We start from the raw sequence: 25,635 nt of genomic DNA on the forward strand, positions 1-25,635 counted from the left end.
CAAAGCAGAAGCCAGAGTTCCTATATTCAGGAGAAGGGAAACCAGAGCCTGACTCACTTCCTAACTTCCAGAGACAGGAGGGGGCACACTGGTGATCCCTGGCCTCCATGCTGCTTCCCCTGCCCGGAGCACTTTTCTCCCCTATTCTACCTCACCAGCATATCTTAATGCTTCCTCAGCCTGGACAAAGACCACCTCCTCCAGAAAGCCTTCCCTAAGCTGTGCCTCCCAGCTGTCTGTCCCTGTGTCTGACTGTCCCCCACACCGGAAGCTGCCCAAGAGCGGGCAGCAGAGCCCGTGCCCCCCTAGGCACCCAGTTTCACTCCCAGGCTGGGCCCAGCGCGGATGTTAGGAAAGGTTTGCTCATTCAATGAGTGAGAGCAGGAGAGTTCTGGAAGCTGGGTGTCTACTGCTGAGCAGTGGGGAGAGGGCAGGGGCACCTCCTTGGTGAGGTGGGTCCCGGAGCTTTCCCCAGGTGAGCTCACCTGTTGAGGAGTCCTTGAGACCAGCAGCCCCTAGGACGTGCACCTGCGTCACCTGCTGGGGGTAGCCGCACAAGGAGCTCCAGCAGGAGCGGGGGGGCTCATCTAGGCGCAGCTCCCTGGGACGGGCCAGAGGAGGACAGGGGACAGGTGATGGAGGGGGGCCAGGAAGATGGAAGGTGAGGGAGTTCAAAAAGGGGGAAGGGGAGGGGAGCAGTATTTAGTCCAGCCTTTGCTTATCCCGGGCAAACCGCCACGGGCTTCCTGCTGCTCTCTCTCTCCTCAGAGATGCCCCACCTTCCCCGAGAGAAAAGCAATCTGTGGGCCAACCCTTCTGCTGGGATGTTACCGGTATTATTTGTAACCCTCCCAAAGCCCTGGGTGATAGGTGACTATTCCCACGCCCATTTTACAGACTACAAAGCACGGGGCTCACTAGGACAAGAGACCTGCCCCCCAGCGGGACAGAGGTGGAACGTGCACTGGCAGGACTCGGGTCCACCGAGCCACCACACAGGCTGCCTCCCAGGTCTGCCGTGGGCACAAGGAGCCCTGAATCGGGGCTGCCTGCCAAGGTGGGAGGGCAGTGTGGGGCTCACAGGGTCTGAACCCCAGCAGGGATGGGATGGCTCCAGCAGTCTGCTTAGCCCAACCCGACCACTGGTGTCATGACCTTGGAAACCACCCCCACCCTCGATTCCCCAATCCTGATCTGTAAAATGGAGGGGCCAGGCCCCCCACTTGGGGTTCAGGAAGAGCAAATGAGAGGAGTGAAAGCTTTGTAAACTGTGAAGTGCTGTGCACATATGAGACGCTGTCCCCTTATGCAGCCAAGAGAGGCTGGGACAGAGGAGCAGGGGAGGGGTGGGGAAGGCAGCCCAGGGAGGCCGGAGGGCTGGGCTCCCCGCCTGGGGCAGACATGAACATCTCTAGGCTGCAGATCCGGGTCAGCCCGGTAGGGGACTTGGCCCTCCCACCCCCGGCCCTGGCCCAGCCCTCACGCACTGGCAGTCAGAGGGCACGTCAGTGAAGACCCGAAGCAGGAACTCGCCAGTGTGGCCCGGCTCGAAGGTGGTGGGGATGATGACGAAGCGGCCCTCGGGCTGGTCCGTCCGTAGGAAGACGCTGCGCGAGTTGATGTAGATGGAGCTGGCGGCCCTGTGCTGCAGGCTGTGCATGCGGTACTGGCGGTTCTCCTCCACCTGCGGGGAGAGGGGGAGCTGGGCCGCACGCCCCCCGCCCCGTGCCCCCTGCCCGTCTGCACCACGCACGGCTCCCGCGCCGCCGTGGAAAGAGCGACAGAATCGCGCACATGCAGTGCCCAGGAAAGGCAAATCTGCAGAGACGAGGTCGATAGGCGCTTGCCCAAGGCCCGGTGGGGCGACGCAGGCAGGCGGGGCAGGCGGACGGGACCGCGCGGTGGCAGCTGAAGGGTGTGAGGTTTCTTTTCGGGGTGACGAAAATGCTCTAGAATGGTGGCGACGGTCGCACGACTCTACAAATACACTAAAAGTCCCTGTACACTGTGCAGGAGTGAACTGTATGGAGCAAAACTGTAAGAGGAGGAGGACAACAGGACTCCCCCCGTAACAACGTCCGTAGAGTTTCTGACTCACAACAGACCGAGCAGCACTGTCTGCGCCCATCACAGCCCGCGGCCGTGAAATGACGTCACCAGCTGCCAGGACATGCTGGCCAACTCCTGGAACGAGCGCCGCGATAAGCTGCAGCCACATCACGTGAGGTCAAAGTCACGACACCCCAGCACACAACGGATGTACCGACACGAGCACACGCACGGACGGTCATGACATGACCGAGCTCGTCTGACACAGGGGCTCAACTCAGCCCGCGTGCCTCGTGCACCCATGTGATCTCATGAAGTTCTGGGTGTCTGGCGGCCCGCAGTGTCCCGCTGTGTGCTGTCACATCCCCAGTGTCGCAACATGCGGAGGGCCTCAGGCCCCAGGCCAGCAGGAGCGGCCAGGGGTAAGCCTGCCTGGCTCTGCCCAGGATGCTTCCTCCCGGGGCCCAGCAGGGCCTCCAGCTCAGGGAGACCCGGAGCCATGAGGGAGGGAGCAGCCGGGGCCTCCCAGAGCATGGCCTGACCACCGGCAATTCTCTCCTTCCCACCCACCAAATAGCCTGTGGGTCCAGGGCGGGAAGGAATCAGGCTGAGAGCTCCCAGGGCAGCCAATCCCAGGCAGGCCAGGCCCTGTGGGTGTTCCAAAGATGGCTCATGCGACGCCAGGTCCACGGCGTCAGCCCCTGCAGCCAGATGGCGGCATGAGCTCCCCCCAAGGCCCGGGGGGCCTAAAATGCAGCCCCCTTGCTCTCCTCCCCCCGAGCAGGGGTCCCAGCTGGCCTCACCTTGTAGATGTCAAAGCCGATGGCCAGATTCTCACCCTTGCCGTCCCGGCGGGTAGACTGCTTCGGCCGCTGCTGGATGCAGATCAACACTTCATCCTCGGGCTTCTTGACATCAAAGATGTACTGCGGGGACCGCCAAGGCACAGAGACACCGCGGTAAGACCACTGGGGATGGGTGCGCTGGCCCCTAGAAGCTGGGCCGGAGCCAGGCCCCTGCTCAACGGTGAGAGCCCAGGGGAGTCACGGCACCTCTCTGGGCCTCGGTCCCTCATCTATGACCCAGGCCTACGGTGCCCACTCTGTGTGTGTGTGGGGGGGGGGCTGGGTGACATCACGGACGCTCAGCTCTGAGCCCGCATGCCATTGGTGCCAAACGAAGGCACACCAAACATGAGAACTGAACAGTTGCCAGGGTCATGACTAAGGAGGCTGCAGAGGAGACATCCTCCCTGAGGGAGAGCCAGCCTGGCCAAGCTCCCCTGGAAAGAGCAGCACTGTGGGTGTAGAAACAAGGGGTTCGAGTCCTTGGCCCAGCCTCCCTCTAAACGTCCCTGTAACTCTGGATGACACACCCATGAAGCCTCAGAGCCTTAGTTCCCCGTCTTTACCATCTGCAGATCACCCAGGACCCCCCAAACATGCCCATCCACCCCCCACTAAACAGACAGGTGCACAGGGGCCCACAGGGGGACATGCCCACAAAGTCATGCAGGACAGTGACAAGGACCGGGGGCAGGGGCCCTGAGAACACTCACTTGCGGGTTCTGGAAGAAGGTGTCCTTGTGATTGATGCAGCCCCCACTGCGGTTCTTCTGGGGGTCCTCGTGCCGCGTCCAGGCGCCCCGCAGCCGGGCCTCCTCCCACGTCTTATGGACGCTCAGGTAAGATGTATTGATCAAGCGGCACTTGATGATGTCGGTGAAATACCGGCACACGTCCTCGAAGGTCATCCTGGCCGAGACAGGAGGCTGAGCCGGCCAGGTCCCCTGGCTGGCCCACCCGCCCACGCATCCTGTGTGCTCTGAGCCACCACCCACACGGGAGCGAGGGCGGACGCGGCGGCGCCTGGCCGCCTCCCAGCTTTCTGGCCTCAGTTTCCCGACGTGTAAGATGGGAATGAAGCTCACAACAGCCGCCTCTCTCACAGGTAGTGCAGGAGTTAAGTAAAGCGACGAAAGCATGGAGTACAAATTCCAGCAGAGAGGAGCTGCGTGCTGGAGCGGCTCAAGGTCCCCTGAGGTTGGCAGTGGGACTACGGGGATGAACAGGCCCATTACTGCCCCACTCATTTCACAGAGATGGCGTGACTGGTCCAAGGCCACAGAGCAAGCTGACGGTGGGGCGTCTGCTAGAGCCCTGGCTCCGGCCTCCCCTTCCAGGGCTCCCAGCCACAGGAGCCCCACCCCCCAGCCCCGGCCCCAGACGCCCACCCGGGGCAGGAGCACACTCACCAGAACTCCCCGTCATCCTGCACGGTCACACCCATCTTTTCCCGCTCACTCTTGCTCACTTTCTGCCACTCCTCCGAGCTGGAATGTGGACATGAGGAGGGAAGGAGGGGAGTGTAAGAGGAGAGACCCCACCAGGTCCACCCTGGCCAGGGAGAGGAGGCATGAGGGCCAGCTCAGCACCAGGCCTCCATCAGTGTGGGTGTAGTTGGGGACGCCCAGGGCCAGGTCCAGTCCCTCTCCAAAAAGCCTGTCTGCCACTCCCACAGGTAACCATGGGCTGTCTCCATGCCAGGGTCCAAGGTCTGAGAGCAAAGCCACAGGCTGGGGGCAAGGGCGGAATGACCCTCAGGGGAGGGGGCTCCCTCACTGGGGGCTGCTCCTATCCTAGCTCCACCAGGGCCATGAGCCGAACACAGAGCAGTCACCCCCATTCTCATCCCTGGTGGCCTCCCTCCCTGCTTTCTTCCCCATTCACCGTCCAGCGGGGCTCTCTGTCCCCTATAGGAATCAACTTATCCCCACCTCCAGGACTTTGCCCTGCAGAATCCACACCCCACACACACACACCTGCTGCAAGGTAAGCTCCTAATGTCATCCTCCTCCCAAATCCTTCAAGGCCCAGCCACCACCTCCAGGAAGCCCACATTTGTCCTTGCCCAAGCTCTCATACCAGGGCCCACCCACCCGGGGTCTGTCCTGTGCCCACACTCCCACCCCTGGGCCTCACGTGTCACTCCAGGGCCCGTTCCATTCCCGCTCGCCCCAAGGGTTACGCAGGCGGATCATGTCCAGCTTCTCCGACTTGAAGAAGGCCAGCAGGCCATGGCCCAGGCGCACCTTGCGCACATCAGTGATGGCATATGCATGGCCCTTCACCAGGCCACACGCCAGGCGGGCCTCCATGTCTGCTGCTGTCACTGCCTGTGGGAGGACACAGTTGCCCAGAGAGGCAGAGCCCCATCAGGCTCCCGCGGGAGGGAAGGGGTGGGGGTGGGTAGTGTGCCTACACCGCCCGCTAGAGGACAGGGAAGGCATGGCAGCCCCACATAAAGCAGAGGCCGCGATTAGGGACTGAGCTCAGTGTTTGCAAAGCCCTCACTGGGCAGCACTGTGGGGTCAAGGAAGGGACCTAAAGTGGGGTTGGCCCAGGGGTGTATTGGAGTTCACTGGCACTGGCTCAACTGTGCAACTGTTAAAACATTAGCTTGAAATCAACATGGGAAATCAGCAAATGCTACAAATCAGGGCTTTTCATTTTTCCAGGGGGCCGGTCTATCAACACACCACCGGTGTCTGCACTGAGCCCCAGCTTCCCCACCTGAACTATGAGCAGTCAATGAAATAAGGCCATCCTCTTGAAGCACTCGGGCCTGTGCCAGCCGCCGGGGGTCACTCCCCCCTTCCAGTCACCTTGTAGCTTGTGATGCCTCAAACCCCGACTCAGGGACCCTCAGAGGCACAGACACCCACTGCCCCAGTACAAGATGCCCATAAAAGGGGGATGCTGGTCAAACCAGAAGTCATTTCACACCGTAGAGCTTAGGACATGGGGCCTGTGGCTTGTGCTGCCCAGCACTGGGGAGGGAGGTTGTACCCCCCAACCACTCCCCTCTACCCCCCAGGCCGGGCGTGCAGATTTAGGAGCCAATCTGAGCGGGGGCTCTGCTTGGGACACAACAGCCAGTTCCCACCCCAGGAAGGGCTGGCAACGGGGAGGGCTGACTCTGTGCTCTCACCTTGATGGAGGCACTGATGAGGCCTCCCCGGCTGTGCACCTTCAACACACGCTCAAACAGCTGGTTCCTCTTGGCCTCATCGTCGGCGAAGCCACCCTCAGTCAGGTCAATGGGCTCAGAAACCCCACCCGTGAAGTCCACCAATGCATCTGCCGTGTTGCCTCCATCCAGGGCCTGGTAACAGCCCGCCAGCCTGGGGAGCAATGTGGAAAAAATTCCCAGCTCATGCTCCCCAGCCGGTCTAAATCCCTCCCCTTGCAGGGGAGATATCTGGGACTCAGAGAGGTCAAGCACACTGCCAAAGTCACACAGCAGGTCACACAGCAGGTCACAGCAGAGCCAAAACTGGAATCCATGTCTCTGGCTCCTAGGCTAACATTTGTCCCACTGAACCACTCAAATTCCTCTTCGCCCTAGCAGCCTGTCTTCAAAATTAGCTGCCCAGAAATCAAGCAATTCTTCTAAAAAGTGTTAAAAGCTCGTGTACTTTTTGAAACATCAATTATAAATAATTCACATTATTTAATAACAATATAGACCCAAATCACCTAAATGTCTAACAACAAGGAATTGACTTGAGAAACCAGTTTACGCTCCATCTGCGCCCTGGGACGAGGCAGCCACAGAATGACGTCTGGTAAAGGCATTCCTGTGGCAGGAAAACGCCAGTGCTTGCTTGGTACGTTTGAGAAAACAAGACAGCTGGATTCCAGCGATGTTTAAAATGTACGCAGGGGCCCCTGGGCGGCTCAGCTGGTTGAGCACCCGACTTGGTTTCGGCTCAGGTCGCGACCTCAGGTGAGATCGTGCCTGGTGTGAGGCTCCACGCTCGGCGGGGATCTGCTCAAAGATTCCCTCCCTCCCCCTCTGCCCCTGCCCCTGCCCCAGCACACACACACACTCTCTCTCTTTCTCTCTGAAGATAAATAAACAAATCTTTTAAAAAGGAATACAAATTGAAATGTATGCAATAATTCATTTAAAAAACATTAAGCACGGCTGGCAGACTCAGTCGGTAGAGCATGGGACTCTTGATCTCGGGGTCATGCGTTCGAGCCCCACACTGGGTGTAGAGATTATTTAAAAAATTTTTTAAAATAAAAAATAAAAAACATACAGCGTCTACCCCGTGCAACCTACCAGGTGCTAGGGGCACAACCGCAGCTGCTTCTATGAATGTTAGGAAAAGGCTGGGGATCTTAACGGCGGTGCTGAACGTGAACAGCAGAATGGGATACATAACAAAACAGATGACACACACTGAAAATCTACACCAATCTATGAAAATCTATGCCTGATCTATCTTTTGCGGTGTCCCACAAAACAGCCACACAGGCTCCGCAAGGTAACCTACAAACAGAAAGAGCCGTCAAAGATGTTAAAAGCTGCGAGCGGCAGGGAAGGTGTAGAGAGGACACAGGGAGCACAAGGAGGGAGCCAGGCATGGGGGGCGGGGCCTTGGAGGGGAGGGGAGCAAAGGTTCCCCAAGGAGGGGGGAGCCTGGTTAACTCAGGTGGCCCCGAACAGAGAAGGGGGGTGGAGAGGCCCGGAAGAATATGCAGGAGTACAGGCGACTTTTAGCACCTTCTTCCTGGGTTTCTGTATTTTCTGGATTTGCTCTAACAGACATGCATTCATTTTATAATTTTAAAAGTAAATCAACGAAAAAGCAAGCAAGCGTAAATAGTATGGCTGCTGTGTAAGTGCTCTGGTGGCCACTTAAAAATTTAAACACTGAACTGCCGTAAGACCCAGCAATTCACGCCCAGGTTCGTATTCCAAAGAACCGAGAGCAGAGACTCGGACACGTGCGCACCAACGTCCGCGGCAGTACACTCGCCGTAGCCCACGGTGGAGACGACCCGAGTCCATCGACAGAGGATCGGAGAAACAAACTGTGGCACACCCATGCGATGGGATTCTGTGCCGCTCTGGACAGGAACGACACGCTGACACGCTACAGCATAAATGAGCACTGAGAACATTATGCCACGAGACGTAAGCCAGACACCAAAGGGCAAATATTGTACGACTCCACTTACACGCTCGAGCTGGACAGGCTCGAGACCAGAGACCAAAGCAGAAGCGGCTACTGAGGGCTCTCCGGAAAGGGAGAGGGGCCTGCAACCCAGGGCCGCGGAGGCTCAGTGACCACCAGGGGGTGAGTGTTGCTTTCTTCGGACTGAAAATGGAATCTGTCAATGTTGTGTTTTCTTGAGTTTATTTCTGATGTTGCAGGTTGGTTTTCCTTTCACACACACACACACACACACTCACACACACACACAGAGTCCAAGGAGACCAACGGATGAGCCTGGGGCAAGGAACCAGGGAGAGGTTCCCACAGAGCCGCTGGGCTGGTCCGCAACCCCACTGACCTCCTGCCCCAGGCCTGCCCCTGACCTACAGAGGCCTGAGCAGGTCACTCTGCCCCAAAGCCATCCACAGCTCAGCAAACCTTTGTTCGGCCCGTGCTGGGGACCCACGGCCCGGCACAGAGCAGGAGGAGGGGTCGGTGGAGACAGAACGGATGGACAGTCAGTCAGGTGGACGGATGAGTGGATGAAGGGGAGCCCAAGGGCAGGGAGGACCCACCCTTCTCAACCAGCCCGGGCTCTGAGATAACCACATCCCCAGCCAGGCTGCCAGGGAGGGCTTGGCAGCTGGGATCTGTGGGAAAAAACCAGTGACCCGAACGTGAGTGCTGGCTCTGCCCTCTCAGGAGAACAAGGAGAAACCATTCCTTCTTGTGTGGGTTGGTTTTGGGGACGGGACACCAGGTACCAGACCTTCAGTCCCGTCCCCCTGCCCCCCGCCACGCCCTGGGCTCCCAGGCTCAGAGCACGCTGTGTGACTCTGAAGCAGCCCCTCGCCCCTCTGAGCCAGGGGCGCTGGCTGGAGGCCAGCCCCGCGGAGCCCATCAGCTGAGCCGCCCGGGCCGCCCCCGCCCGCCGGGCCCCAGCAGCACCTACTTGGCGTAGGCCTTCTCCACCAGGGCGCACCAGAACTCGTTGCGGGAGCTAGAGTGGCAGTAGATGAGCTGGTTGTTGACCGTGGGCAGCCGGTCGTCGATGACCACGTCCACCCACTCCCCAAAGCGCCAGAAGTGGAAGTGGAAGATGCCCGCGTAGGCACTGGGTTTCTCGGGGTCCCACTCCTGCTCCTTCCAGTCGGGGATGACCTGGGCGGGCGGGGGGGGGGACAGGACAGCAACACAGTGCGGGTCACAGCTGAGGACACAGGGGCGCCTGCCTCGAAGGAATCAAAATGGAAAGGAATACTGGGCTCCATCCCCATCCCTGCCACACGCTTCTCATCTCTGGGCCTCAGTTTCCCTTCTCTGCAGTGGTTAGGCATAGGCTCCTGCCAGCTATCACTCTAAGACTCTATGAGCGTCCTGCCCCCTTCCTCGGGCCACCCTCTGCGTCCTCCCCCCTCAGAAATACATCACATCCCTCCCAGCTCCCATCTGGTGAACGGTGCTCCCGGCAGCCAGTCCAGAGCGAACCCGACGCCGGCAGCCACACCGGCCCCTCCCTTTCCCTCGATCCATCCTATCAGGCCAATCTCAGCTCCTACGTTCTGCTAAAATCCATCTCCCGTCTGTCCCCCGGCACCAGCCTGGCCAGCCCCCACCTCCTGGCCCCAGAAGCTGGAACAGAATCAGCCGCCACATGTGCCCTCACCCCACACAGCGGCACAGTGATCTTTCCAATCATGTCACTTACCCGGGAAGTGAGTCCAAACCCTCAATGTGCGATGCCCTGCCACCAGCTCCCAGGCTGGCTTTTCTACCCCCTCAGCCCTGCTCCCTGCTCCGGGCTCTTTCTCCGCTCAGGAACTTTGCACCTGCTCTTCCTTCTACTCTTCACCCAGCTGATTCTCACTTGCCCTTTAGGATCCACCTCCTCCTCCAGGAAGCCCTCCTTGACTCTTCAGACTAGGCCAGGATCTCTGTCTGTCCAACTCATAACCCCTGGCACTTCTCCTCAGGGACCATTAGCGCAATTATAATTAAACAAGTGTGTGTCACTCCGTTCGATTCTGTTACTATCACTGGAACATTAGCTCTCTGAGGGCAGGGATACATCGGGCCTGGTCAGCACCTAGCCCGGGGCCTGGCCCAGAGATGGTGCTCGATAAACAGGTGTTAAAATTCATACGCATTGATTGGGTCTCTAACAATATTATTTATGGAACATCTGGGACACACCAGGTGCCACGACTTATCTCAGTTTAATTTGCACAACACCCCCATTGCATAGAGTACTATCATCCATCCCTCGTTTACAGCTAAGAAACCCTAAAGCTCAGAGAGAGCAAGCAACTTGCCCAGTGTCACACAGCTAGAAAACACACATTCTTTGGGGTCAGGCAGACCTGGGTTTGAAGCCAGGATTCACACTTGTGGCCTGTGGACTGCTCTGCACTGGTCCCGTGCTGACACTTAGGACCCAGATGGATCAGACACAGTCCCTGCCCTCAGGAGGCCCCCAGAGGTGGGAGAGGCAAAGGCTGAGACTGACATGGGGAGCACGGGGAGCGTGGAGAGAAGGGTGTGCAGGGCCCGACCAGCAGGGCCAGCAGCAGCTTCCTGGCAGGTGTCCTGAGAGCCGGCTGTGGGCGTCCCCCAAGCAGATGAGGCAAATCCGGGCAGAGAAGAGGAAGCCCCTCAGCCTAGAGTCAGGTGACTTGCTGGCCCTCCCCAGCATGGGACCAAGGAGGGCCGAACCCACTGGGGCCATAGGCAGCTCCTTCTGGAAGAAAACCGCCCTCAGCTCTGGGGGTGGCACCCCTGCATCCAGGCCGAGGAGCCAGAGATGCCCCAGGAGGCCGTAAACCCCGAGGCCAGCCCAGCCTGCCCACAGATACTTCAGCCAAAAGCCATTCCCCAACCCCCACACTCATTAAGAAGGCTTTTGTTTACGCACCTCTTACCACCAACAGGGATGTTGGCAAAGACAAACGGTCCCTGTGAGACACTGGAGACCAAGCGAATGAAAACGCGAAGCACCGTGAGAGCGGCCACACTGCCAGCAGCGGAGGCCTGCCCGGGGCCAGGCACAGACCGGCTACTCACTCTGCCACCCCTGGCCCTTCCCACGACCTTTCGGGGACATACCATGGGAAATCGCTGGCACAACGCCGCCCATGAGGGAGGCAGGATTCACCCGCAGGGCTTCAGGGACCGGCCGATACTGCCTGGTGGTGCCTTTTCAGTCAATTAATTCTGTGTCCTTTCGAAAACCTCCCAGGCCAGCCTCCGCCCCAGCCTCCAGCACCCTCTCCCACTGCTTTCAGGACAGAAAGCTGTACCAAAAATGGGGCACAAACAGGATGGTTTATCATCCCCACTGCACAGATGGGAAGGCCGAGGAATGAGGAGCTGCCCAAGGGCACAGAAGGATCAGGAGTCCGAAGCTGAGCACACCAGCCTGGCCAGTGCACCCTCCCCCCCCCCCAACCTGCTCTGCAAGCTCTGGACTGCATGGGACTGGGGAGGGAGGAAGAGGAGCCCCGGCAGGTGCTGGGACGTACTGCTGGGGGTGCAAGAGCATCATTAGCCAAACCCGGGATTTGGCCCTGCGCCCTCTGTGGCTCAGGAAGCAGCTAATGAGGCTCTAGGGCCTGGAGATCCTGACTCGGGGATCCCCGTGGGCCTCAGTTTCCCCTCCTACATCATGGCCAGTGGGCCCAGCATAGCCGGCTTCTTACCCCACACCTCCTCTGCTGCCAGCAGGGTCCTGAGCGAGAAGGAAGACACTGTCCAGGACGGTGTGCTCACGCCTCATCCAGTCACACCCGGAATCAGGAAAGCAACCAAGGACCCTCGGGCCCCATCAAAGGATTCCCGAACCAACCTAAAGAGGCTCCCACTGGCCAAGACGGGCCACGCTCAGCATCAGTAAGGATAATTACTGCAATGGATGAGAACAGATCAAATACGTTCCCATCTATGAGATCACAACGACATTCACAAAAACAAATAATTAGTCCCTACTGGAGGCCAGCTGGGAACGGACTCATTTTCCCTTAACTGGAAAGTTAAGGGAAAGAATCGAGATTTATCCTGCCTCTTCTTTTTTTTTTTTTTTTTTTTTTTTTTTTTTTTTTTTAAAGATTTTATTTTTATTTATTTGACAGAGATAGAGACAGCCAGCGAGAGAGGGAACACAAGCAGGGGGAGTGGGAGAGGAAGAAGCAGGCTCATAGTGGAGGAGCCTGACGTGGGGCTCGATCCCGTAATGCCGGGATCACGCCCTGAGCCGAAGGCAGACGCTTAACCGCTGTGCCACCCAGGCGCCCCTATCCTGCCTCTTCTATACAAACCATACCTGCGGGTAACCCAGAGCAGCAGATGAAGAGAGGTTTGCATCTGGAGATGAGTTGCAGCTAAGAACTGAGGAAGAGACTAGAATATTAGACTCTCGCTATTTTACGACCGCTGACAAATAATGGATTTAGCAGTGATCATCGACGGCTTCTAACATCGCGAAAAAGAGAGACGACCAGACATCACGTGCCTCATGAGAAAAGTTCACACTGTCTCCTCCAAAGCAGTCATGCCAAAAAACTTGTACCGGAACCTTACAAAGCCACTAAGGTAAGTCCGAGCTTAGGGGAAACGTGTGGCACAGAGAACACTTGAAACGACACCATGAAAACCAAGCCAACAAAGGAAGGAAGCTTTAACATGGAGGAAGTTCCTACCTCATGAATTTAGAAAAAGATTTTTCCCCAAGTAAAAGGAAGGAAATAATAAAGATAGCAGGAATCAATAAAATAGAAGACACTCAAAAAATAGAGAAAATGAAGGTCCTTCTCTGGGTTCTCTATTCTGTTCCATTGATCTGTGTCTGTGTTTGTGCCAGTACCAGACTGTCTTGATGGTCACAGCTTTGTCATACACACAGTGATCCAAAGGGGCACCTGCACCCCAGCGTTCACAGCAGCAATGTCCACAAGAGCCGAACTGTGGAAGGAGCCGAGATGTCCATCGAAAGGTGACGGATAAAGAAGATGTGGTATTAGGAAGATCGGTAGGAGAAGAAAGGGATAAAGAAAGGAGGGGTAATCAGAAGGGGGAATGAAACATGAGAGACTATGGACTATGAGAAACAAACTGAGGGCTTCAGAGGGGAGGGGGTGGGGGATGGGATAGACCGGTGATGGGTAGTAAGGAGGGCACGTATTGCATGGTGCACTGGGTGTTATACGCACCTAATGAATCATCGAGCCTTACATCGGAAACCGGGGATGTACTGTATGGTGACTAACATAATATAATAAAAAATCATTAAAAAAATAAAATAAAATAAAATAAAATAAAATAGAAGATGTGGTATTTATATATACAATGGAGCAGTACTCAGCCATCAGAAGGGATGAATATTTACCATTTGCATCGACGTGGATGGAGCTAGAGGGTATTATGTTGAGCAAAAACAAGTCAATCAGAGAAAGATAATTATCATATGGTCTCACTCATATGTGGAATATAAGAAACAGTGCAGAGGATCATAGGGGAAGGGAGGGGAAACTGAATGGGAAGTCATCAGAGAGGGAGACAAACCATGAGAGACCCTTAACTATAGGAAACAAACTGAGGGTTGCTGGAGGGGAGGTGGGTGGGGGACCGGGGTAATTGGGTGATGCCATGATGCTTCAGGCCACTTCGGCTCTGTGTGCACGTGGCTTCCTCTCCGGTGCGTCCCCTTCCTTGTCCCTCGGGGTGAGCTGAGCAGCAGCTTGCAGGGCTCTCCTGCGCTGGCGCTCACCGCCCCCCCCCCCCGACAGCCCCTCCCCCAGGCCCTTTTCCTGATCACTGAGGGGAGCTTCTGGAGGGTGGGGCTGAGCCCCCGCTCACGCCCAGATCCACTGCCTCCCCGCACCCAGCATAGGGAGGCCAGCTCCACAGCCGGACAAGTCTTTCCGGAAGGCAAGTCTCCAAGTGGCCACGGCAGCAGGGCCCTGTCCGGCAGGTGACCTTGTAGCCACTACTGGACACATGACCAACCACACTGAATGGCCGGCACTTAGCCTCCGACCAGGCTGCTGCTCTGAGCCTCAGCGTCGGCACCTGCCTCCCCTACTCCAGGGCTGTTGGGAGACCCAGAAGGAACAGTGGCTTCGGGGATGCTGCCTGAACCGTGGAGGGCTGTGCACCTGTGAGGGGTCATCCCCGCTGGGGAACGCAGTACAAGTGCGTGCGTCCACACACAGTCTGCACACCTTGGGGCTGGTGGGGAGCTCAGGGACCTGGTCAGTCTCCTTCCCGAGGGGAACCTCAACAACAGCCCCCCAGGCAGACGGGAAGCCTGAGGGGTTGGCACACTTACTTAGGCCGAGCTGGCAGCAAAGCGAGGACTGTGTGGGATTTGGAGGCCCCCGGCACCCACGGCACAATCAGCCCAGAAACCTCAGGCAATGCGGGCACCGGGAGGCCGCGGTGCCTGGAGCGCTCCCAGCTCAAATCCTCCTAGGACTCTTAGCCAGTGGGACACGCTCGTGTGAGTGTGCAAGCACATGCATGTGTGTGACCATCAGCGTATGTGCGTGTGCACGCCGGCATCACGTGTATGTGAGTGTCAGTGCACGTGTAGGTGTGGCACGGGGAAGGAGCTTTTCACACACTTCTGCCCGGAACCCCAGAGGGCCACCTGGGGGCATTTCTGCAAAAGGCCAGCAGGGCTGAGGGCTGAAGGGCTGCAAGGGGGGTTCCTGTGTTACCCAAGTCAGGTGGGTGAGTCCCCAAACTAGAGGGTCCCTGGTTCCAAGCATGTGAAGTTCTTCAGTTCTCAGCTTCTGATTCCAAGAGTCTCAAATTCCCATGACAGGAAGAGGCCAGGAAGCTCGGGCCCCCCACCCCCACTCCGCACACCCTCGGGAGAGCAGAGCCCCGTCGCTCACCACCTGGAGAGGAGGCCGAGATGTACCTTGAGGGGCCTCGGGATTCCTGTCCACAGGGCACAACCAGATGCTCAGAGACCCAGGCAGGACCCCGGGCTTGGGGCAGGCCCCCTCCTGCTGGGCTCCCCAGCTACCCCCTCGGCTGGGCCATTCTGAGCCTGGTGACCATGGCAGAGGAGAATTCACGCCCTCTCGTCCACTCCAGCCAGAGCCAGGCCTGGTCCCTGCCCCTCCCTCCACCCATCCTGCCTGCTTCCAGAAGCACTGGGCTGCTGTGCTACCTCGGGCAACTCCCTTCACCTCTCTGAACCCTGCACTGCTACTCTGGAAATAGGTTCTCCTGACACTCCTCGCAGAATAACTGAAAAGTAGGACCATGCGTCTGTGGTGACTGGGAGAGTCACAATGAGCAAATGGAGAGATGGTGCCGTGTGCCTGAGGTCCGAGTGTTCCACTAACACTAACTCATCAAAGCTTCACATGGGGAGGTTCACATGATGGGAGGCCCCATCATTAGCCCCTGCCAACAGGCTCAGAGAGGCTGCTTGGGGTCAGCGGCAGGCCCCTCAGCACGGCACACACCACCTCAGTGGGAGGCAGAAGCTCAGGAGACGGCAGGTCTCTTCACTCTATGGTTTCTTGTGGGTTCCATGGCAAATGGGTCCTCATTTCCCACTCCCTGCACTCCTCCTGGCCCTGTCTCGGCTGTACAGCCAGGGAGGAGAGCAGGGGTGGAAGGGCTGGGCTCTGTTGCCCCCACCCCTTCCACAGGCATCTTCAGGAGTGGATGGAGGCCGGGGCTGGAAGGGCAGGGCTTGGGGAAGAGAAATATAGAGGCCACAGCTGCTCCGTGGAGGGCTCCGGGTGGGCTCCGGGGTGGAGGACGGGGAAAGGAGACCTGGCTGTGTGGAGCATTTCAAAGCTGGCGTCATCCCCAAGCAAAACCCCAAGTGTGGCCCCTGAAGCACGATCTGACCTCAGTCACTGGGAAGAAGCTGGCCTCACCCTGGCCTGGGCCCTCAGGAGGCGTGGGGCACTGCCCCTGTCCATCCCAGGGGGCCCCAGACCCAGAGCCACACACGTCCCCCTCCTTTGGCCCCTTCACGCCTTCTGTGACTTCAGGCAAATGGCCTTATCCTCTGGGTCTCTTCGTCTCTGTCCAAAAATTGAGTGAGCTCGAGAGATGATAAGGGGAAAGAGCTCTCAGGAAGGGCCAAGTGGGGCACTAGGGTGATGTGGTGACACCAGTCTTCTCTGGTCAGTGGGGTGGGGGCTGCCTGAGGACGTGCATTAAATTGGTGACAGAGGCTGAGTGAAACCGGTGACAGAGGCTGAGTGAAACCGGATGTAGGCCTAACCCCACCCCACCTGCCACTCCCTGTCCTGTCTGCCTCCTGCCCAGCCACCCTACAAGAGAGGGTGACCGCGGAGCTTGTGCACGGCCCCATGCATCCCTACCCATCCCGCTTGGGCTCCACCTGCCGAGGACCAGATGGCACCTGCTGTGGCCTCAGCGTGGCTCCACACTCCGGATGGAGGCTGGTCTGGGGGCCACTGAGGAAAAAACTGTCAGCGGTGTTAGTAACCGGCTGCGTGTCAGGAGACCTGGTTCTAAACTCCATCCTGATGTCTGACCTTGGGCCAGTCTCCTGACTGCTCGAGGCCTCATCTCTGAAAGCAGTAGGGGAAGGGGAGGGGCTGTGGGAGAAGGCCGGGAGAGGGTACTCAGGGCTCTGCGGGGAATGGAGAGGCAGTCAGAGCTCCTGAAGGGGCAGGGGTGGCTCGCAGTGAGAGACTGCACACCACAAGGTGGGGGCACAGAGGCTTTATTGGGGACACACAGTGCGTGGGGTAGATGTGGCAGCTCAGGGTGGGGGTACAGGCAGTCTGCACCAAGAGGGTCCACCGAGCTGCAGGGGGCATCAAGCAGAAAGTTGAAGGGCAGGGCCATCTCCAGGGGTCTGGACGCCCCTGGCTGTCAGCAGAGAAAGCGGGCAGGCAATCCTGGGACTTTAAGCCCGGCCCGGAACAGGCCCCAGACCTGAGAGTCAGAAAGGACCACAGCCAATCCCCACCTAAAAAATCCCGACTCCAACACCCTAGTCCTGTTTCCATGCCTCCCGAGTGGGGGGCTCACCCTCCCAGCAGCCCCAGCCACTGGGGATGGCTCTCACCCTCTCTCTTTCAGTGTGTCTGTTCGCAGGGCCCTGCAGCCCCTGATGTCTCTGCTTCACGAGGAAAATGCCACGGCCTGTTCCTCACACACACACAAAAAAAACAGGGCTGGTCTGGAGACAGGGTGTTGGGGCACTTCCTGAGGTGCCTCCTGGGCCTGTGTCTTTCCTGCCCAGGGACCTGGAAAAAGCCTAACATCCCAGCAGGGACACCTGAGGCCCCAAAGAATCTACTGTCTCCAGCTCCAGGGCTCTGGACCCCTCCATCCTGCTTCCCCACGCAGAGGAAAACCCCTTCACTACGCTGTTCCCTGCATGAACCTCAAAGGCTCTCAGCTCAGGAGCCCCCCCCCCCAGGTCATCCTGACCAAGCCCCTACTAAGGGCCACCCACAAACCAGCTGGGCAATACCTAACCGATCACCTAAAATCAGACTTGCTCGCAGGGCAGGTGCTGACTCTAGAATACAGCCACGTGAATACAGCACGCTCTCTCTCGATCTATACGCACATGTACAGATATATGCATCTCTATGTAACTTTTTTATATGTGCCCTCCCTGTCACCTCTCTCTCCTGAAGTCATTCTCAGAAGAGCCTCCCCACAGCCACTCCCCTCTGCCCCAATCAACCCCCACGGCAATGCGGCCAGAAGTCCTAAGGCCCCTGAGGCGTCGTGGGACCACGCCAGGCCCCGGCCAGGAGCAGTGCTTTCCTGGGTCCTCAGGCTCCCTGCTCGCCCCTGGACTTCAGCAAAGGGCGCTGTGGCCAGGACAGCAGCAAACGCCGGCTTGCGGATTTTCCCCGAGGAGGCTGCTCTGTCGTCTGTCTGTCCTCCCGAGGAAGCCCGACGGCTGGCGCTTTGGATCTCTCTTTCTGTCTGTCTGTCTCTCTCGGTCTGTCTGAGTCTCTCTCGGGACAACGAGGCAGAGAGAAGGCACATGCCCTCGCCCCGACCACCACGGTCTACAGCAGAAGCAGCAGCAGTCAGGTCAGCTTCTAGACTACAGGGCTTCTGCCTCTTCCTCCCTTGAGCACGAGCACCGGCACCAGGGAAAGGAGAGGAGGAAGCACGCAGGCTCAGGGGCCCGGGCAAGCTGAGCGCAGGCCAGCAGCTAGAGCAATGTCCCCAAACACACGCCTGGCGGAAGGGGGCACGGGCAGGGCACGGGCGGGCACGGGGCGGGGGCGGCAGCCAGCAGCAGCCGTCAGAGCTGGTTGAAGACCACGGAGGCCTTGAGGTCGGCGGGCTCCAGGCCCTCGCTGAAGGTGATGAGGAAGTACATGACCTTGCGGATCTTGGCCAGATCCGACAGGCGCTCCCCGAACTCCAGGGCATCGGCCTCGTTCCAATCCACGGCGTCGGCGTCCCCGTCCTCCTTGCGCCAGAAGATGGCAGCGGGGTCCAGCAGCTGGCGCGTCATGAGGTTGGTGAGGTCGGGCGTCCAGTTCTGGGAGGTGCCCGTGATGGTGACCTTGCCGGGCTTGTCCAGCACCACGTCCCAGCGCTCGAACTGCAGCCTGTGCTGCTGGACGAAGTCCAGGCGGTACACGGCCTCGGCCGGCCGCAGCAGCTTCTCGCCGTCCTGGCGCTTCTCGCCCCGCTGCTTCAGGCTCTCCACGCGCAGCCGCATCTGCCTGGTCAGGTCGTGGTCGAGGAGCAGCGGCATGCTGAGCTGCGGCTGCTTCGGCGCGTCCTCCGCCATGCCGGTGCTGCTGCCGCCCCGCCGAGGAGCCCGACTGCGGGCCGCCGGGCCACAGGCCCCCGAGGACGCCCCGCCCACCTCCGGCCCTCCCGGCCCCGCCCCGCCGGGCCCGTCCTCAAAATGCGCGTGGGAGGTCCCTCCGCTCTCCTCCTCCAAGAGGCGGTGAGGGAGACGCTGCCCGGGGGCAGGAGGGTGCCGGGCTCCCCGGGGACCAGACTGCTGATGTCAATTGCTGTGGAAACCGCCCTGACTACCTGACTACCAAGAAAGGCTTGTTTGTGAAGAAGGGAGGCTTCGTGGGGCAGTAAGGAGGGGAGGGAGGTGGGGAGCTGGCGCTCACTGGAGAGGCTGGAAGACCCCCTGGCGCGAGGGTAGGGGGGACAAGGAACGGAGGGGCCTGCTGATTGGAGGTGGGCAGCCACCCCAGCGGAAGCCTGCAGCCACCTCCCCCTCATCTCAGCCTCACCTCACCCCTCCACACTCAACGGCCAAGGCCTTCCATTCCGCCTCCCAGGGACCCTGGGAGCCCTCCCGCCCAGCCCCACTGCCAGCATCTCTCCCTTAAACCCCTGCTCGCAAACTTTAGACGCCATCAGAATCCCTGCAGGACTCCATCAGAATCCCTGCAGGACTCGGACACGATGGCTGGGCTCCACCCCCAGCGATTCTGATTCAATAGGGCTGATGAAGCCTAGGAATCTGCACTTCTACCGGCCTCCCAGGGGCTGCTGAGGCTGCTGGACCGGGGACTGTGAGAACCACTGACCTGCAGGATTACTGCCCGCTGACCCTGCCTCAACACTGCACCACAGGGCAGCCGAACGCCCACTAAAATCCCAGCACTCACTCCACCCATATCAAGCCTCAGTTTCCCCCAGGAGACTTGAGGCTGAGGAAGAATCTGACAGATATCTGTATCTGCAGTGCCTAAGGCAGAACCAGGGGCTCAGCTAGTATATTCCAGTAAATGGAAGAACTGGAATATGTGAGTGGGAGTTGGGGGGTGGCGGGGTGCGTTGGGAAAGCTGCCATGACATGCCACACACAGAAAAGAGGACAGAGGCACAGGCCAAAATGTAACAACTGAAAACAATCTGAAAGGTCTAGTGGACCACAAGCATAGTCGACTGCTAGATGGAGGCTAAATCAGTAGGATCTTGGGCTAGCTGATCAGCAGAGGGTCACCAATGGGGACAGAGCATGTGGTCCTGTTAAGGTAACACCTCAGGCCCTCAGGTCAGTTCTGGGCGTTGCTGGTGGCAATCCCCCAAGGGCATCCAAGAGGATGCGAGATGTCAAGCTGCCTGACCCTCCCAGACCTTTCACTTTGTAGCTGCAGGGGCAGAGGAGAGGGGAACAACATGGCTGCGGGATTACTGTTAACTTAAAGTTAAGCCGGCACCTAGAACAGAGCCTGCCACATAGGAGGCCCTCAGAAGATGCTCGTTGAATGAACGAATGAATTAACGAACGAATAGCACTGAGAAGAGAACTGATGTGATAGGGCCCAAGGCCAAGGCCAACCAGAGGAAGATGTGCAGATGGGGAGAGCACACAGACACTGACTAAAGCCAAAACGAGGTTGAGGGGCAGGTGTGCATCAAAGGGCAGGATGAGGGACACGCCTGGGAGGTGAGGCCGGGGAGACTGGTCCTCGGCGGAACAGCCTCGGGAAGGGCAGATGTAGGCGCGGGCTGTGGCCGCCACGGAGGCAGGGGGTGGAGGCAGCTGACGGTAAAGGCTGCTGGAGCTGCAAACAGGAACTGAGGCCGGGGATGATGAGGGCCGGGCATCAGCCACACGGGCGTGGTAATCCACAGCGCCAAGCCCCTGCCGAGTGGAAGGTGGCTTGCAGGGGATGGCAACAAGGTGGGCAGGGCCGGGGGCGGGGGTGTGGGGAGCCAAGGGCATGAGCCTGGAGGAGCTTCCAAATGGAGGGTGCATTCTGGAAGCAGCACGGAGGGAAGCGAGAATGCCTGCACCATCTCTGGACCTGCAGGACGCTGGGGGAGGCACTCGCTTTCTACAGGTGGGGAGACCCAGGGGCTGCATGACCCTGGGGAGAGCCTGGACTCAGCCTGGGCCGGCTGCCCACCTGCAGGAGGAGGCTGAGGGTGGAAGGCGTCTGGGGCTTGGGCCTCAGACAGGCAGGGCAGGAGAGGCCTGAGTGGGAAGGGAGCAGAGGAAGGGGGCAGGAGGCTACAGGTGGGGCTAGGCCACTGCCACCCACAGCTCTCTGCTTGGCCACCAGACACCTTGGGAAGGCCCACTAAAGCCTGGCATAGAAATGAACAGAGGAGACGAGCGGGTTCCAAACTTGTGGATGTGATTGCAAAACTGGCAACTGAAAAGCAAAACAAGCACCTTTTTAACCCGAACTGGAGAAACAGTCTAGAAGGAAACAGCAACCCCTAACGCTGGTTGTTCCCAGCTAAAGCAAGCCTTCAGTGACGCAGTACTCGTGCCCATCTCCGGTCCCCGGTGTCTGGAACATTGCGGGGAGCAGCTGGTGCTCAGTTAGCAGGGCTGAATGAGCTGCTCCGCAGCTCACAGGCATGAACTGCGCGGGACGGGGGGCGTTTTCAATGGAACCGAGTCCTGCCACCACGTGCCTCCCCTAGGCTGTGCCCCAGGACCGGCCACCCCCCAACACTCCCTCTCAGCCAGCCAGACACTCACTCACTTCCTCTCGGCATTCCTCCTCTGGCCGGGGGCGCCCGAGGTCGGAGCAGGGATCGGGCCTGCCCCCACGCCTGGGCCTGCACCAGGCTCGGGGGGAGGTGAGGGCCCAGAATGAGCAGGCCTGATGGCAAATGCCCTACCCCGCTGTCACATCCTGAGTTCTGGTCCACAAAACCCGGTCACCTGAAGTCCACTGTCCCACCCTCAGAGAATGGATAGTCGAGGTGCGGAGACCATATTGCCCCCACCAGGGATCCTATAGGACGGGGAGGCCCACTGCCAAGAGGTGTTTCGTAAAACAGGGGGACAGACGGGGAACCCAGAGGTGGGGAGGGAGGAGGATTTAACACGAGTATATTGCCAGGAATGCCACAGGCTTGCCCTCGCCCGGCACAGGCTCCGTTCATCTTCCTACAACTCTGGGGACTAGAAAGGTCAGGTTTCCACCAAGGCCCGGAGAAGGAACCTGACCTGCCCAGGGTCACACAACAACAAGGGACCCAGCCAGCCTCCTGCCCAGGTCTGGCTGGTTTCAAATCCTGTGCCCATCGGCCTGAGGCTGCATCAAGACCTAGAGGTAAAGCGGTGGCTTCCTGGAGGAGGGGGTATGGTGTGTTGAGGGCATGGTGCACCAGCATCCCGAGGTTCAGCATCCCCGGAGTGAGGTGGGGGGGGGAGCAGCTCAGGCTGAGCACCCCTGTTCCATGGAGAAAACAGGGTAGGGCCGGGGAGGCCCTGCAGGGCAACGGGCCCTAAAGCGAGGGGTGACAACAAACAGGGCCCAGTCAGCAGGGACAGGAGGGGAGGTTAGGCACAGTAATAAGCTCCCCAGGGCCCCCTACCTCCTTCTAGGACCCAGGAGCTGTCACCACAGCAGCACCAGGAGGCAGAGTGCAATTAGCCAAGAGCACCTTGCTCTGCTCCAGCCTCCTGGGGACCCAAGCTCCCGGCCCTGGAAGCCTCCAGACCAGCCAGGCCAGGCACCCTGTCACCCTGCAGGCAGAACCTTCAGCCTAGAGACAAATATGCACAGACCTGCCAGTCCTCCTGCCCGTGGGTCCTGCGCCCCTTCTTCCACTCACTAGGTGGGGCACCGAAGGCCAGGCCCAGTACAGGACACACAGCAGCCTCTCCTCCCTACGAATGACCAGAGAGCCCCTTCCCCAGGAGGGGACACGGTGGGCCAGGCTCTGGCCCGACTGAAGGCCCCAGGAGGCGTCGGGTAGGAGGGTTGGCCAGGGGCTGCTGGCCAGCAGCTTGGTCCAACAATTTGGGGAGAGGCTCTGTTCTCAAAACTTTCTTGAGGCTTCTCTGGGCCAGGATCCTGCTGGGCTTAGTGGGAAGACTTAGTTGGGGCCACGGGGAGCTCACGTCAAGAAGGGAAACCACAGGTAAACAGGGGATTATAGGGCAGGATGGGGAGTATACGGCCAGGCCCACAGGATTCCCGAGTGCCACCGTCAGCCCCAGACTGAGCCCTGACTTAGCTGCTGATGGGCTCAGAGGCTGGGGGACCTTGTTCAGGGCTCAGAGAAGGGGCCTGGAGCCTGGAGACATGGGGGCGAGGATAGCCCTACATCCGGAGAACAGCCCTGGGCCCCAAGCCTGTCTGGTCCTTGAGGCTCATGAGTGAAATGATCCCACATGTGGCTCTCTGAGGCCCTTCCAGCTTGGACCTCTTACCCGTCCACAGGCTGCAGCAGTGACCTTTGCTGAGGGCCCTCCAGCACCTGTGTCCCCATAGGACCGAGCCAGACCCCAGGGATACCCACCCTGGGGTGACTCTGAAAGGTCATACCCCTAATTCAGAAGACATGAGAGTAGGGCACTAACACAGTCCCAGCCCTGGCTAAGGGCACAGCTCCCTCTGATGGCTGAGGGAGGCTCCCTGCTTGCCTGGGAATACCCATTATGTTCTATGACTATTAATTATCATAGCACGGGTAACGTGGCCACCATCCACTGAGCACTGTACTGCACAGGCTCTTTGAGAACAGTGTCTCGTTTTACCCTAACAAACTCCCTGAAAGGGAGCTACCCTCATATCCTGGTTTTTCAGATGAGTAACCGCAGCTAATAATAAAACTACCAAATGGTGAGGCAGGGGCTTCAACCTAAGCCGTAAGGCTGAGATGCCCAGAGCTTGTAAGCCCTGCTGTTAGCTCCTCATAAGAAGGACAGGAAGGGCAGGGATGAGCAGGGGGCAATGACTGGTATCTGCTGGCACAGGAACCCAGCATGCAGTCCTGATGGATTAGTCTACAGAGACCAGCAGTCCAGCCTCTACTCCAGCCTCCCTGCCTCCCCAAGAAGGGAGCTCTCCCAGGGATGAAAGGGCTGCAGTGCCAAGTGCTGCCACAAGAGGGCGAAGTGTCACAACCACAGCCAGTTCTTTCCAACCTAAGGCCTTGGCACTGGTCCAGGACCTCAGCACTTGGAACCAGGAATCATGAAACAAAACCAGCTGGACTACTCCCGCTGAGCAAGTGAGAAAACTGAGGCCAAGGTAAGGACAAGGACTGGCTAAGTCTATACAGCAGGTACTGGCAGGGGCTTCCTGAGCCCCAATTAGTGGTGTCTTCCACGTTTCACAGGTATGTATCCTGCCAGGTGCCTCCAGGGACACTGTGGGCCCCCAAGATTCAGGTGGGGACACATCAGAATCCCCTTGGTAGCTACACAGATTCCCAGCACCCCGTCCTGGAGAGCCTAAGCTGGCAGGTGAGGGGAAAGCGATTCTGCTGCTTGGCCAATGCTGGGAGCCCTGGGGTCCCCCCACCCCACCCCTGCACAGGTGTTCCCAAAGTCACATCTGCAAGTTCCGGCTGCACCTCTGCTGTCGAGGGCCCCCCCAGGCCTCACCTTTTGCCACAGGGACTCCCGGGAGGCAAGCGACGAGCAGGCCGCCACAAACCAGCAGTTGCCCACTTGGCCCTGGTGCAGGTCGTGGGAGCTGATGCCATCCACAAAGAGGCGGGGGTCCTCACATATGTCCTGTGGAGAAGCCAAGAGGGGACGTCACCGTCAGCGTGGAGATTCGCCCGCCTCCCCTGGCAGACTGGGGGCCCCCTGTGTGGCTGACCAGTTTCTCCAACTTCAGCTCCCCCTGGGTGCCGCCTAGAATGCCCTTCTCCCTTCCCCTGGCTGAAGAAGTCTGCCCTTCGGGGCCAGAGGTTCGACGGTGAACAGATGCTGTGGAAGGGCTGAGGGGGACTGGCCTCAGGGCACCCCCTTCCTCCGGCCCTCTGCGGCCTTCTGCAACCAGTAAAGGGTCAGTTCCCGTCCTCCCCCAGCAGCAGCAGCCCTGCAGTGGCCACACCCACCCACCCTCAGGTGCCCCCAGGCACAAAAGTGGTGGGGGCCCAGAGCAGAAACACACAGCAAACGCCCAGGGAACGAATGAGTGGCAAGGGCGGGGGAGAAGCAGGGAGCTGACCACGCCGGGCTCCGTGCCAGCACATCCCCAGGCTGTCTCACTGGCCCCTCAACCCACCCGAGGAGTGTGGGCCTCCAGTTTATGGACAAGGAATGAAGGTTCAGAGAAGGGCAGTGCCTTTCAAGGACGCACAGCAAGCAACGTCGAGCAGAGCTCCTGGACGGCCTTTTGTGTGGCCATTGTGGGCCCAATGGGCCAGGCGGGGACAGGGCTGGGCGTGAAGGCAGGTCCCTTCCCCCCCTTCCCGGTCCAGTCTCTGCTTGGGGCACGCAGGTGCGCACCTGTGTCCCAAAGCACCTTCACTCCAAGAGCTGCCGGGAGGGAGCGCTCCCCGGGGTGGGAGGTGGTGAACACTGAGACAGGCCTTCCATGTGCCAGGCCTCCTGCTGGCGCCATGACCTACCCTCACCGTGATCCTGAGAGGCAGGCACTGTGCCCACGGTACAGATGGGCAGCCCAAGGCCCCAGCGAGGGGGAACGACACGCCCCCCACACAGCCGGGCCTGCACATCGGCGGCTTGCACCACCAAGAGCCACTGAGGTCCCACCACTGGCAGCCTAGCAGAGTCAAGAAGACCCATTTCCTGGCGCTGCAACTTCGGGCTAGTGGCTTAAGCTCTCTCAGCCTCCGTTTCCTCACCTGTGCAAAGGAGGCAGATCGTTACCCCTGCAGGGCTGTGTAGGGACCCC

General features: G+C 59.2%; 2 protein-coding genes across 8 annotated transcripts in view; both read right to left on the reverse strand.

Annotated features, from left to right (window-relative positions):
• CAPN5 (calpain 5) overlaps window positions 1-25,635 on the reverse strand; it is a 52,823-nt gene that overhangs the window by 3,630 nt on the left and 23,558 nt on the right. For 4 of the 7 annotated variants that reach the window (XM_026518155.4, XM_057316758.1, XM_026518156.4 and 1 more), the window contains 9 exons: window positions 24,372-24,503; window positions 9,012-9,220; window positions 6,040-6,232; window positions 5,031-5,224; window positions 4,304-4,381; window positions 3,608-3,803; window positions 2,853-2,975; window positions 1,488-1,684; window positions 486-601 (listed from right to left, as the gene is read on the reverse strand). In XM_026518155.4, the coding sequence (XP_026373940.1) occupies window positions 486-601; window positions 1,488-1,684; window positions 2,853-2,975; window positions 3,608-3,803; window positions 4,304-4,381; window positions 5,031-5,224; window positions 6,040-6,232; window positions 9,012-9,220; window positions 24,372-24,503 (1,438 nt within the window). The remainder of the gene's footprint in view (window positions 1-485; window positions 602-1,487; window positions 1,685-2,852; window positions 2,976-3,607; window positions 3,804-4,303; window positions 4,382-5,030; window positions 5,225-6,039; window positions 6,233-9,011; window positions 9,221-24,371; window positions 24,504-25,635) is intronic. The other 3 variants (XM_057316761.1, XM_057316760.1, XM_057316759.1) reach the window with 1 other exon arrangement.
• Window positions 9,588-19,049, reverse strand: OMP (olfactory marker protein). Its single transcript, XM_044390874.3, has one exon. The coding sequence runs from the start codon at window positions 18,825-18,827 to the stop codon at window positions 18,330-18,332; it is 498 nt and encodes a 165-aa protein (XP_044246809.2). The 5' UTR covers window positions 18,828-19,049; the 3' UTR covers window positions 9,588-18,329.

The sequence above is a fragment of the Ursus arctos genome, unplaced genomic scaffold (genome assembly GCF_023065955.2).
Source record: "Ursus arctos isolate Adak ecotype North America unplaced genomic scaffold, UrsArc2.0 scaffold_22, whole genome shotgun sequence".
Classification (NCBI taxonomy): domain Eukaryota; kingdom Metazoa; phylum Chordata; class Mammalia; order Carnivora; family Ursidae; genus Ursus; species Ursus arctos.